The sequence below is a fragment of the Lygodium microphyllum genome, chromosome 13, assembly GCF_053477565.2.
Source record: "Lygodium microphyllum isolate KBCC chromosome 13, Lygodium_microphyllum_v1.1.10, whole genome shotgun sequence".
Classification (NCBI taxonomy): domain Eukaryota; kingdom Viridiplantae; phylum Streptophyta; class Polypodiopsida; order Schizaeales; family Lygodiaceae; genus Lygodium; species Lygodium microphyllum.
This window is the reverse complement of record NC_141147.1, coordinates 63,717,194-63,730,962: the sequence shown is the minus strand read 5'-3', so window position 1 is coordinate 63,730,962 and position 13,769 is coordinate 63,717,194. Positions and strand designations below refer to the sequence as shown.

The window sequence follows — 13,769 nt, the reverse complement described above, 5'->3', positions numbered from 1 at the left end:
TACATTCAAATAAAATTAACAGCTTGTATATAGAGGCCTAGCAATCAATGCATATTTTAACACAAATCGTTGATAGTATTCGGTATGTCCTAAGAAGCATTGAACACCCTTGTAATCAGCTAGGGGTGGAAGATAGTCAATGACATTGATCTTTAAAAAATCTGTGGCAATGCCATTCTTACACCATGTGTCCTAGGATACATCCATGTTTGACCTAAAACTAGCAATTCAAGGGGTTTAATGAGAGACCGTATAATCGACACCTTTCAAAAACTGCTCGGAGTCTATCTAGGTGTTCTCGTCGAGTGGAGTGAACACACAAGTCGTCCACACGAAGGCTTCTAACTCCTTCCTCAGCATGTGTTTGAATATTGTGCACATCAATCATTGGCAATCCAAAAGGCATGACTATGTAGGCAAAGATTGCCCATTCGGTGGCGAATGTAGTCTTATGCCTATCGTTAGGATGCACTTGCACCTGGTTGTATCCAAAGAAACCGTCTAGAAAACTATAGGCCTCCTTGTCAGCTACACTCTTAAGCATATGCTCGGTGTATGGTAGTGGGTAATTATCTCTCTTAGTAGCTGCATTTACCTTCTTGTAACCTCCATTTTCTCCTCCCTCTCCACCCTCTTCTCCATCCCCTCCTCTTCCCCTCCTTTCCCTCCCCCTTCTCTTGCGCCTTTGCCCGCCCTCCAACCCGCCGTGACGCCCTGTACTAGCCCTGCCTGTCCGCCGTGGAGTTGTGGCCCTGCCTGTGGCCCCGTGGGCCGTCGCCATGTCGCCAGTGCCCACCTCGTCGCCACGTCGCCAGCGCCCTCGCTCGCTGACGACGCCAGCCCTATCTCGCGCCACCCACGCTGTGTCTGCAGCCCCGCCTGAGTCGCCTCTCGTCCTCGACGTCGCCCCCGCTCGTACCGTTTGCTCGCCCTCCAGGCCGACTTCGACAATGCCGCCCGCATCTCGTGCGCCCGCTCCACCTGTCGTCGCCAGCCGCTCGAGTCCGTCGTCCCATCTCGTCGTGCAGCCTCCCGCCTTCCCACCTCCTTGCCATGTGTCTCCCACCATCCCACACCCACTAAACCCCCTTTCCCACCTTTCTACCATCCCACACCCACTAACCCACTTACCCACTAAACCCCCTTTCCCACCTTCCCAGCATCCCACACCCACTAACCCACTTACCCACTAAACCCTCTTTTCCACCATCCCACACCCACTAACCCACTTACCCCTTTCAAACCCCCTTTCCCACCTTCCCACCATCCCACATCCACTAACCTACTTACCCACCAAACCCCCTTTCCCACCTTCCCACCATCCCACAACCACTAACCCACTTACCCCTTCTAAACCCCCTTTCCCTCCCCGTCACACCTATTCCCTTCCCCCACCTAAGCACTCCAAACTCCCACTATCTCCCCTCCATTACCCGTGTTCCCCCGCAGCTAACCCACTAAACCCCCTCAAGCTCCTGTTCCCCCCCCCCACAGGCACACTCGCACCAGCCAACCCCTTCGTCAACCCTGTTTCCCCCAGCAAACCCGCAGCAGCTCACTACACCCCCTCCATAAACCCCCGTCCAAGTCGTCGACATCCTCGTGGCCTCGACACATGTGTAGGTGTGTACGCACGCGTGGGTTCTTGCGATTGATTGCTCGTAATCGTGCGCGGGTGCGGGAGCTTGTTCGTTGGTTGCGGACACTTAACTGCCATGCAGCTTATTTTCGGGTATTTTCTCAGATTTTTAATTCAAACACTCGAAATCTTTAAAACACCAATAAATAAATAAATAAATAAATAAATAAAAACAACCTTTAAAATTTTAAAAAAATTCCAAAAAAATTTAGAAAACTTCCTTTTATTTCTGCAACCAATTGCCTATTTTTTTAAACCTGTAAATTTCAAGAAAAAAATTTAAAATATTTTTAAATTACATATTCTTTTAAAAATACCTAAACAAATGAAATAATTCATTAAAAATGTTAAAAAATTTCAAATTAATTTTTGAAAAATTCCAAACACTTCCATTAACATTTTTACTTATTTTTGACATATTTTTCTAAGCTGTTACAATATTTCATTTCACACTTAAATTCCTTAAAAATACAAAAAAAAAACTTTTTAATCCAAACACAAACTAAACATTCAGAAAAAAAAATCCAGATATTTTTGGATTGAGATGAGCGTATTCTTTGCATTTACATACATCCACTATCAGGTATTTTTCCTTTTATTTGTTATTTTTTCAGTTATCTCAAAACCCACGGTTAATTTAAAAATTAAAAACAAAAAAAACCACAAAAAAAAAACAAACAAATAATAAAAAATATGAAACTTAAACACCACCATGGCACGCGTATTTGTGCTAAATACATCATTTTTTAAATAAAAATAAATCCGTCGTTCACTTAGCACATGTTAAGTGTGCTAAAGAGACACTTTAATATTTTTTAATTAAAAAAAACCAGTCGTCACAAGAGCACGCGCTGGCAAAAAAACGTTTCACATCACCCTAATTTTTTTAAAAATAAACTTGCATTTAGAGACTCAATCTGGATATCGAAGTCCGGGATTCGGATTAAAGCACCGTTTTCATCTAATAATTGATAATTAAATTTTAAGAAGGAACCGCTATTTTCTTGTTAAGGTTTATCACTTAATAAAAATTCACACATTCTTAATAATTTATTAAAATAAACATTTCATTAAATTAATTCTCTCTCACTGCATTAATTGTCCTTTTTAATAAACTCGGTTTTGTGGGATGGGTATGTGCAGTCTTTGGAGTTATTTCCATGGTCAAACACTGGTTTATCAAAGTTGTGGTCTTGATATGTGTAGGTTGTTGTGATATTTTGATTCGGTGTCTTTGTTACGGTTAAGGGTACGGTGTGTAGTTTTTTTTTTAAATTACCTAATACGGGGATTTAGGTGTTTGTATGTTGCATAGTATGAAGCTTTCGGTTGCATATGTTTAGATGTCATGTCGAATTTTTTCTAGGCTGTGGTTTGCTTGGGGATAGTTGGTCGAGTCACGTTTTATCGTTTTGGTTGTTATCTTATCCTTGGTTTTTTTTTGTTTATTGCTTTGTAGGCATTTTCCTTGATTGTCTGTGTTTGTGGTGTGTGTGTAACCATCTAAATGGCGCCTTCTCACGGTTCTCCCCCTATCCAGTATGTCCCACTAGTCAGTCGGGATTACTCTTCCCTACTCACTTTTGAGCCTCTCACGAAGGCGGGACTCGCTGCTTTTGTGGCTACTTCCTTTCCATTGCTTCTAGAGGATCCGTCGATTTATGACGAGTTTTTGGCCTCCTACAACAAGAAGTCGGGACTGTTCCAGGGTATTTCTATGACTTTAACACCTTGAGGCCTAGGGAAGGCTCTTTCTCTTCCCTCCAAAGGTGAACCTTTTGTTACAACTCGTTAGCTTTTCTCTAATGAAGAGATTTTGAAGCTGTTACAAAAACAGACAAGGAAAATGCTGGATGTTAAGAAGGCGATAAACTCTTCAGGAGTTTCCTTTTTCATAATCACTGATCTTGTGTGGAAGATGGTCTGTCAGTTTCTCCAAGACAGTTTTATGCCTACAAAAACGCCATCCCAGTACTTGTCCAAAGAGTTTTTCACAGCTTCAAGGATGGTGTTGAAAGGAGTCGCTATTGAATGGAGCACTTACCTCCTCACTAAAATGGATCAATATTTCGTCAAAGTCACCAAGGGCAATGTTACCAATGTCACCTATGGATCGTATTTGTCTGTCTTCTTGATCTACTCAGGTTTACAGAAGAGTGTGCCTCCACCTCCTTCATCAGATTTAGTACATCCTCCTCCACCTTCCGATGAGTCAAAACCCATTGATATAGAGGATGATGATTCTCCGTCTCCCCTGATCATACAACGCAAACGCTTGAAGCGGGTAGCGGATAAAGCTCCTTCAGTTCTTCCTTTAGTGCCCATTCCTGCTACCTCTGGCAGTGATCTCCCTGGGTATCTCACATGTAATAACCTGTTCAGAGTACATCGAGAAGGTTCGTTGGATATATCATTCCCCTCAACACTGAACAGTCTAGTCTCGGGAGATGCAATTCCTTTCCTCTGTAAAGACATTCAGAGTTCCATTGAATTGTCAGTGACAGCCTGTGTTCAATAGCTATACGCTTCCTTTTATGAAGAGCTGATGCAGTCTAAGGACCAGTTGCATAAGGCAACATCCGAGTTAGCTTCTGCTAAGGATACCCTAGCAGATTTGTTTAAGCAAATGGAGCAACAAACCCAACTGGTTGCAACCCAACGAGATGAGATATCTTCTTTGAAGATTCAATTAACAGAGGCTCAATCAGAGGTTACCAGCCTTTCAGAGGACGCAGGAGTTCCAAACTCTCTTAGATGGCAAACTTTATGTCTTACAGACTGCTAATGATACAGTGGAATCACAAGCTTCCCAAATCAAGCAGTTGCAAGATCAACTGGTAAAGTCACGGTCTATTCCTCCAAGCCCTAATGTTTCCTTGATCCCTTCTCTCTCACAGCAGGACTTGGTGGCTCTTCAGAGACAGGCTATCTTGTGTCTTCTATTCCAAGATAAAGTGGAAAGATTGCAGTCTAGGATGGATTTGTTATGGTCTTTATTTGAGCAGTTTCAGGAATATGTTCCACCAGACCATTCTTTCTTTGTCCACTACCACTTACAGAAGTTGGCCTTCTACATGAAGCTTTCCACAATGGATTTACCTCTACTTGAGGATGGATGGAGTGGGGCTTGGTCTGCTGAGTTGCTGACAGAGATGGTAAGGATGGTGTTTGAAGATTCTGTCACGACAGATACCATGTTGATGTCATACATGTATCTACGAGGAGACTTGTTAATTCTAAATGAGGTGGATATGGCATGGTATGTAGGGGACGTGGTTCTACAAGCTGTTTTGTATGTTAACCATTTGGAGTTGCGCATAGCTGATATGTTTCAGAGTTACTCTTCTAAAGTGGCTAATTGCCCTGATAATTCGTGGCATACCATGATTGATTCTGTGGTCCTGAATCAAAGACAGAACATAGCTCCTCCCTATGCCCAGAGTACTAATCAACTGAGGGTGGATCTCTTAGCTTATCTTTCAAAACATAATCCGTTTGATTCTACCTTTTTTGATGCCTATCATAAAAGATCTCTCTTAGGATCTTTTGTTCCTACTCTCTTGTATTACCAACAAATGGCTCACCGATATCATATATCTCTTTCCCTTTGTCAATCCAATTCCACAACTATTTTAGCCATTCTTTTCCAACCTTCATCTTTCCCTCAAATTCCTATCTTTACATACTGTTCTTTTATTGAGGATAGAGTATTTTCCCCTTCTTCACCATGTCCTCCATCCATTCATGTACCTTTCACCTTTCCTATTTATCAGTTAACACCCTTCTTAACTGATTCTCTACAAATTTCAACGACTCCTTCTTTAAACTCTTTTTCCTTTTATGATTTTATCTACTCCTTACTTCATCCACTTTTCCTTATTCCACTTTCATCTCCTAACACTTCTATATCTCAACCACCTCAGTTGGTTAGTGACTATAACGGGTTTGATCATCAGATTTTCAGAAGATGGGGATGGAGCTCGAATGATTCCCTTACAGGACCTCAGATCAACTGGCCAGTAATTCCAGGAGAATGGATAGCTGCCAGTCAAGCTTACCAGGACTATATTCATTTTGCTCAACAGTATTCACAGTCTGCAGATCCTTCAGTGAGATTAACTGCTCACTTTGCTTGGTACTTGACATATATGCATAGGCACTCTCATAATGATTCCAAGTCTATTCCAAAGTTGTGCATGAATATCAATGTGAGCATTGATTCCCATCAGCTGGATATATTGTATTTTCATGCCCTTTGTTTGCCTAGCAGATAGCTTGTCCTGTTGGAAAGGATGTGCTGTCTTCAGTTTTTTCAGAATCCTCCCAAAACATTTGTAGATGAATCCTTGTCTATGAATCGTTTTCAAAATCATCAATCTTTCAAGAGGGATCATCTTCATTGATACATTTTCCAATGTATGGTGGACGTTTTTTAATGAAAATATCTCTTTTTGGAGGAGTCATTTAGATGGTTGTGTTGTGTGTAGTATTTGTGTTGTGAGTTACTTTATGTAAAAAGAATGTGGTGGTTTCCTATTGGATTGGATTTCGTGCGAGCTACATTTTGGAGAATTGTGGTGATGGGGTCGTGGTTGGAGAGTTGACGATGCTGATGAAGAAGAACAAGACAACCTCTTATATCCTTTACAAGTTTGCTGTGCTTTTCACTTTGATAAGAAGTATTAATGTATAAAGGGTTTTCCTTTCGTTGTATTTTTATATTAGATACATGTTATAAGTTGGGGTCATGGTTGGATGGATTGTTTTTGAAGAAATATTGAAGATCAAAGTTGAGCTTTTAAATGAACTTGTATTCCCTTTTTCCTGAGTCGCGAGGACGCTTCCTTATTAAGTGTGGGGATATGTTGAGTGTTGAAATGACTTGTTTTTTGGCTGATTTTTGTTGTTTTTGAGAGCTGAATGGTTGATTTTATGAGATGATTGATTGGTTTGGAAGTGGTTTGAGAGTGTTTTGGATGATATTGATTGTGTTTTGGAAGTTCATGATGCTTATTAGTGGAGATATGAGGTTCTGTAATGTTCTGATAGATTCTGATTGGTTCTGTATACCTTCTGTATAGCTTCTGTTTTGTTCTGTTTTGTTCTGATTGTCTTCTGTAAGGAGGGATGGAGTATTGATTGATGAAGATTAAGATATTGTGAAAGCTTATTGAATAGTTTGTGAGAGTTTGGAATGGTTTGAGTATGAGTTATGTGGTTTTGATGACCTTCTGTAACCTTCTGTAGGTCTTCTGTAGACTGTTCTGTACTGTAGCTGTTCTGGTACTGTTCTGTAGACTGTTCTGTGTGCTTCTGTATGTGTTCTGTTGGATGAGAGTGTAGCTTGGGAAGGTTTTCTAGCCTTGGAAAGAGGTGAATACAAGTGCAAAAGAGCTGAAAGAAGTAGCTGCTGAAGACTTCAAGTGAAGACTAGAGTAAAGTGACAGTGGTGAGCTATGAAAAGACACTGTAGTGGCTCTGGTGACTCTTCATATCAGACATACCTCTTGGGAGGGGTATCCACGACCTAAGAAGGATTATTATGAGTGATTATGAGAAATTGTAGTGAGGAGATTATGTATTGTTGATGGAGAGAGAGAGTCAGAGATAGCCAATTCTACTAAAATAGAGTGATTATATATGAGAGATTGAGAGAGAAGACTATGAGGATATTGAAGATGAATACTATGTGATGTATTTCCATTCAAAGATGGTGTATTCCTTTGCTTTCTTTGTTATGTTGATGGATTTTATGAAGATATTGAAGAATATGGTTAATTCTATCAAATCTGTGGGAGATCTATATGATGCTGCATGAAGATTTGTTGTGCCTGGTGTTCTTTTATTCATTGTGATCATATGAAACCTAATAAACAAGCTTGTTGATGTTACAAGATAGATTTTCTTGCAAGAGAATTCTCTTTTCCTTGGTGTTCCTCTTGGGGCTCCAGGGTGGAATCTTGGACAGAATATCCTTATGGAATTTTGTGTATCTTTCGTTGGGACGGAATGATGGAAATTGTAATAAACTTTTAATATAATAAAGAAGTTTGCTTTACTGTTCGAATTGTATGCGTGTTGGTGAGATAAATTATGTGAAGGAACCTGTGACTTAATGGACTAATTAAGGAAGCTGGTTGTATATGTTCTAATAAATGTGTTGTAGGTAATTAAAAAACTAAAGATGACCCATCATCAGAGGAAAGCGGGTGGGTATAATCCCCGACGGGTACATCCAATGGTAGGGTGGTCCTGGTTAGCTGGGAGCTTTTCTAAATCGGAAATAGAAATAGAAAGACAGTAAATTGACCAACTAGTCATTAGGTAGAACCGACTTGTATTGTTTTCGGGGGCCAGAATGGGATTTTGCCTTATAGGCAGGAGGGTTGACGTACCGCACTCCCCTCCGTCTCCCATTCTCTTTGAACCAAGTGCAATGGCAAGTCTGCTTCAGATCGAGTAATCCTCTAAAAAGTGGGACTCGAAATTTTTGATGCTAGCCGGTTGCTAGGAGACCCATCCAATTTTAGAAACCCAAATCTTCAGGTTGATCCTAGTGGGTTCAGCTGGAACTCTTCCGTTGCAAAGTGGACTCGGTAGGGCCTAAGTGACAAACCCCGTGATGTTCCAAGGGAGCACCGGGTGGCATCAACTACGGGAAAACCTACTGATGGTCTACTAAAAGGTGTATCGTGGATTGAAACTAGTAGACACCTCACAACACCCATGGGTGGTCTTACAAGGGCTAATGTTGAGAGCATGTTGCTCTCTATTGAGAAGGTGAATAGAAAGAATAATGCAGGCTCAAAGAGCTCCATTGTAGTTATGTTGAGAGGAAGGTCAAATTCAAAGGGGAACTCTCATGAGAAAGGAAAATCAAGAAGGAAGTCACGTAGCTAAAAGATGTAGGATGCTACTTTTGTAAATGCAAAGAATCAGTTAGGAAAGAAGAATAAGTGCCTGATAACTGACACGTTTGGAGAGCACACCAAACCTCACATACCTTTACAAACTTTTATGCAAGGTGTGGTATCAAGAGAGAGTTGATCTCCTAAGAATCTTGCTTAAAATGGTGTGGTTAAGAAGATGAACAAGACGATTCAAGAAAGGGTTTGTAGTATGCTCTCTAATGTTGATCTTGCTAATGGATTTTTGGTTGAAGTTGTAAAGTTAGAAGTTTATTTAATAAATAGGTTTCCTAGCAAGAAATTAGGTGGCAAGATACCAAAGGAGTTCATTTAATCAATAGGTCTCCTAGCAAGAAATTAGGTAGCAAGATACCAGAGGAGTTATAGTCTAGAATGAGACCTAATTATGATCACTTATGTGTTTTGGATTGAGGCATTTATGTAAATACCTAGGGATAGGAAAAGTAAGCTTGATCTTAAGTCTAAGAAATGTATTATTCTTAGCCATGGAGGATTAAATTAAATAGACTATTGCTTGTGGGATCTTGAATCAAAGAAGGTAATACACAATCATGATGTTATCTTAATGAGGATAAAATGCATAAGCAACCCATTAAAATAATTGAGATCCATCAAGCCTCATGCTTTACAAGATATATAGATGGGATAGCTAGAGGCTCTTGTTGAGCCAATTTTATGCGTGTGTATGAGTGTTTTTGGATGACCCATAGATATAGTCCGGCTCAAGACTATGTCATGGATGGGGATGATAGTCAAAAGTGGAAGAGAGCTGTGCAATCAAAGATGGATTCTTTGGAAAAGAATGTTACTTGGGAGTTAGTTCCTTTGTTTAAGAGTAAGCATGGATCGGCATGTAAGTGAGTCAACAAGTTTAAGGTATCTCCATCTAATGCATTACCTAAATACAATGAAAGCTTGATGGCCAAAGGATTTCATCTAGAGAAGGGGATTGACTTTGATGAGATCTTTTCACTAATAGTCAAGATGACCAATCTTTGTACATGTCTTGCTTTGGTTTCTAGGGAGGATATGGAGTTGGTTCAGATAGATGTAAATATTACTCTCTTGCAAGGGGACTTTTTTGGTGCTTTCCTTAGCAACACCACCGAGCCTACCAACTACTTATTGATTCAAGCATTTCAAGAAACCGAGCTATGGTTACCTCTCACATGGCCAATGTGTATCGCAATCGTAGTTTACATGCAGCAAACAACACTCCAAACAAGGAGAAGAAGAAGGAGTGATATGGAAGATTTCTGACCAGATGTCCTACTATTTTACTCCCCTTTTGAAGCTAATAGAACCATTAGATTTGCAATTTGAGCATTAAATTGCATCTTAGAAGTTTCAGATTGCCGATCCAAGTTTCACATGGTGTGAGTTGGAATTGAAGTAGTTCTTGCTTTTCTTCCTACCTATTTAGCAGGGTGGTCGGCAAACTAGAGATGCCAACAATGCTTGTGACTGCCTATGTTAGCACAATAAGAGAAATGTATGCATCAATCTCTTTAGCACCAATGCAATAAGAGCATTAAGTAGAGTGATCCCAACCATGTTCATAGCCACAAATAGTACTAGATCTGGAATGGTGTGCTTTCCACCCAATACAACCTAGGGTTATAAAGACTTGATATGAGTACTTCCATGATGTGGACAAAGAATCATGGCGAGCCTTATGCAGGGGATGGACAATATTCTTAATTTTTCATAGGTCTAGATGACCCAACATGAGGAGAGGAGACATGATGTATGTAGAGCAGTGGAAGGCTTTTTGAGCATAATGAAGAGAAGAACTCTCTTTTTGAAAAGTAACTATAGCCAAAACTATCTCCCATTTCTATAAGTCTTCTTCACCCAAGAACCCCTAAAACTTTCACTCAAAGTTGATGATGAGTTGCTAAGTTTGACCTAAGCAAATCCAACTTGTCCATGGCTCTTGTGAGATCTCCAAGAAAAGCTGCTAGCATCCTATGGTACTCCATGATTGCTCCTTATAGGTCTTGCCCCTATTGCGCATGTCTCACTAGCATTTTCTTTGTAAAATATAACTGGATATGAGGAAAGAGAAAGAAGAAGGGACCAAAGATTGAGGCTTTGATACCAATTGTAATGAAGGAGACCTATGAGAGAGAAGGAGAGAAGGGAGAGGCTATAGAGAGGAGAGAAAAAGAAGGAGAAAAAGAGAGAGAAAGACTATTTGAAGAGAGAGAGAAGACAAGAAAAGTGAGAGAAAGAGAAGGGAGGCCATGAAAGCTAGAAGGAAGGGTAAAAAGATACTAGATTATTGATAATTACTTCCTAATATGGTCTATCAACACCTTAAATGCCTCAGAATGTAACCAGGTATTCTCGTGCTAACTTGTTCTACCCATAGAAAATGGTCATCTAGGTATGTGAGTGAGCTTGTGTTGAGCTTGACATCTCAATACTCCCCCTCAAGCTCAACTCCATGACTTGTACTCTAAGTAAGCTTCAAAATAATCGAAGTCTTTCAACTCAATGTGTTTTATGCATGCATGAAGCACTGGGTTCCTCACCAACTATATGCTACTCATGTTGTCACAATAAATGACAATTCTCCTATTTATTAGTATCCCTGAATCATCAAGTAGCTTTCACATCCAAGCTACCTCACATGATGCCATAGCAACATCCCTCTACTCTACCTCTGTACTTGATAATACACTAGAGGGTTGTTTCTTACTACAAGTTACAACCCTACTCCAAAGAAAAATACATACCCATTGGTGGACTTCCTATATGACACATTATCTGCCCAATCTGCATTAGTATAATCAAATAGCTACACCATGAGTGAGCCTCATAAAAGACACCACAATCTAATGTGGCCTTACATTACTATAAGGAATGAGGCACCTACATAAGCCAACTCTTGAAGCCAACTATGTAGTTACAATATAGCCTAGTGATAGTGGTGAAGATCAAACTTCCCACCATCTTTGTGTACATCATGGGATCCTCCAATGTCTCACCCACATCAGCACTTAGCTTCACATTTTGATCCAATGGCACTAATATTGCTTACAATTAACCATGCCATATTTTGTCAACATATCCAAGATATGATGCCTCTGTGAGCCCAAATGGGGCCCAAATCTCCTTAGTTATTCTTATCACCTCAATGCCAAGAAAGTACTTCAACTCTTCCAAACATTTAATATAAAATTTTTACTTGATAAGACTATTCACATGTACCACCTCTTACACATTATCAGCTCCAAAGATCAAATCATCCATATACAAGGTAATCACAACAATGTATCTCTTGGGGGGGAAGGGGGTACACCTATAAGAAATCATCTATATAACATGCATTCAAAGGTTATTAAGAAATTCCCTTTCTTTGCAGATATAAGCCCGATGATCCCTTTTACTTTACTAAAATTATGGTTTTTTAAACTTGTAATTAAAAAATCCATTTTGTAGATATAATCTTGTAAAATTTACCAAATATAAAACTCTTTCTTTTGAACTCACATGGTATCTTACATTCTCTATAAGGTGCACCCTTTGCGAGGCCTCTATCAGTTTGACAACCATGAATTGAATGATCCACATTTCCAACATGAAAACAAATAGAGACAAGATAATGTGGTAGATTGCGATGCCATGCTCTTGATGCATATTTTAGCCTATACAAGGATTTGCGTAGCCTACAAACATAATCATGGTAAACTATGCTCTCATAATCATGTGGTTGCTCCACATACACTTCTTTTTTTACAACTCACCATGCAAGAATCATTCTTTACACCCATTGGATACAAAACCCAACCTTTTGTTGTAGCCACCATTGCAATGATAACTCTTACAATTTCCATCTTTGCCACTAGAGTAAATTTCTCCTCATAATCAATCCCATAAGTCTATGCATAACCTTTGGTAACCAGTCTCATTTTGTACTTGCTTGCACTTCCATTTATATTATATTTTACTTCATAAACTCACTTGTAGCCTATAGCTTTCTTTCCCTCAAGAAATGCTACTAAATCCCAAGTTTGATTTACATCCAATGTAGCCATTTCTTTATCCATGGATTTCTCCCAGTGCACATGACCAATAGCTTCCTCTCAAAGCAGTAGGGCTCAACTGATATTATAACCTTTGCCATATATGCATAATGGTTAGATACATAGGCATCATATGTCAACTTATTTACAAGATACCTTACCCTCGTTGATCTGCATAGTTGTGGAGTACTTTTTGATTCCTTTACATTAGCCTTGGCTTTCCTTGCACTAGGTGTACAAAAAATTGGAAATGCTAGACTCCTCATCCATACTCTCATATGAGCCATCAAACCCACCATCTACATGTGAATAGCTTGCAGAAATATCTATCACACCAAGTGATCAACCACCTCTTCTTTTAAGAAGTTGAAGTGAGAGAATACCTCATTGTTCTCCTTCATGAAATATAACCATACATTCCTTGTATGAAAATCAATAAAGATTATGTAATACTTATATCTAATTATTGATGCATTCATATTAAACCTCACACATCTGAATGTATAACATTAAGTAAATGGCTAATTTTATGTGTATCATGAGAAAATGTATGCCTTGTCTATTTTTCATGTTGGTATGCTTCACATACTTTTTGTGTATCAACCACTTTGAACTTAGTCAAGCCTTGCCTATTTTTCATGTTGGTATGCTTCCCATACTTTTTGTGTATCAATCACTTTGAACTTAGTCAAGCCTGTCATGATTTCATGTGACTATGTATTCTTCAGCAACTGCACATTTATGTGGCTAATATGTATATGTCAATGTCAATATTAGTCACAACTCCTACACCTTGTGTAAACATAGCAACCTTTATCTTGGGTACATTTATATCATATATTTTTTATCCTTTCCACACATGTGCCTTTTGCAACCAGTTTACATCCATTCCTAAAATCTTTTATAAAGTGACTATTCCAATTGAACATTGCTTGCAATCCTTGCTCAAACCATTTGCCCAATAGAAACCAAGTTCTTTGTGATATAAGGCATGTGTAGCACGTCATTAGACTTAACTTTTTCATCCTAAATAGATAATGACATACTCCCAACATGAGCAATAGGATGTGAGTATTGTCACTTGTTTTCACAAAACTAGGCAATTTAGGATTTTCATTTCTCTAAACCATTCTCCATGAGACATCATATGGTTAGAGATACCTAAATACA

The 13,769-nt window shown here is 39.4% G+C and overlaps 1 protein-coding gene across 1 annotated transcript in view; it reads left to right on the top strand.

Moving 5' to 3' along the window:
• LOC148026698 (Peptide chain release factor 1) overlaps positions 1 to 7,318 on the top strand; it is a 45,959-nt gene extending 38,641 nt beyond the window's left edge. The window contains exon 11 of the mRNA XM_087691171.1: positions 6,887 to 7,318. Coding sequence (XP_087547297.1) covers positions 6,887 to 6,982 — 96 coding nt within the window. The 3' untranslated portion in view covers positions 6,983 to 7,318. The remainder of the gene's footprint in view (positions 1 to 6,886) is intronic.
• Positions 7,319 to 13,769: the final 6,451 nt, after the last annotated feature.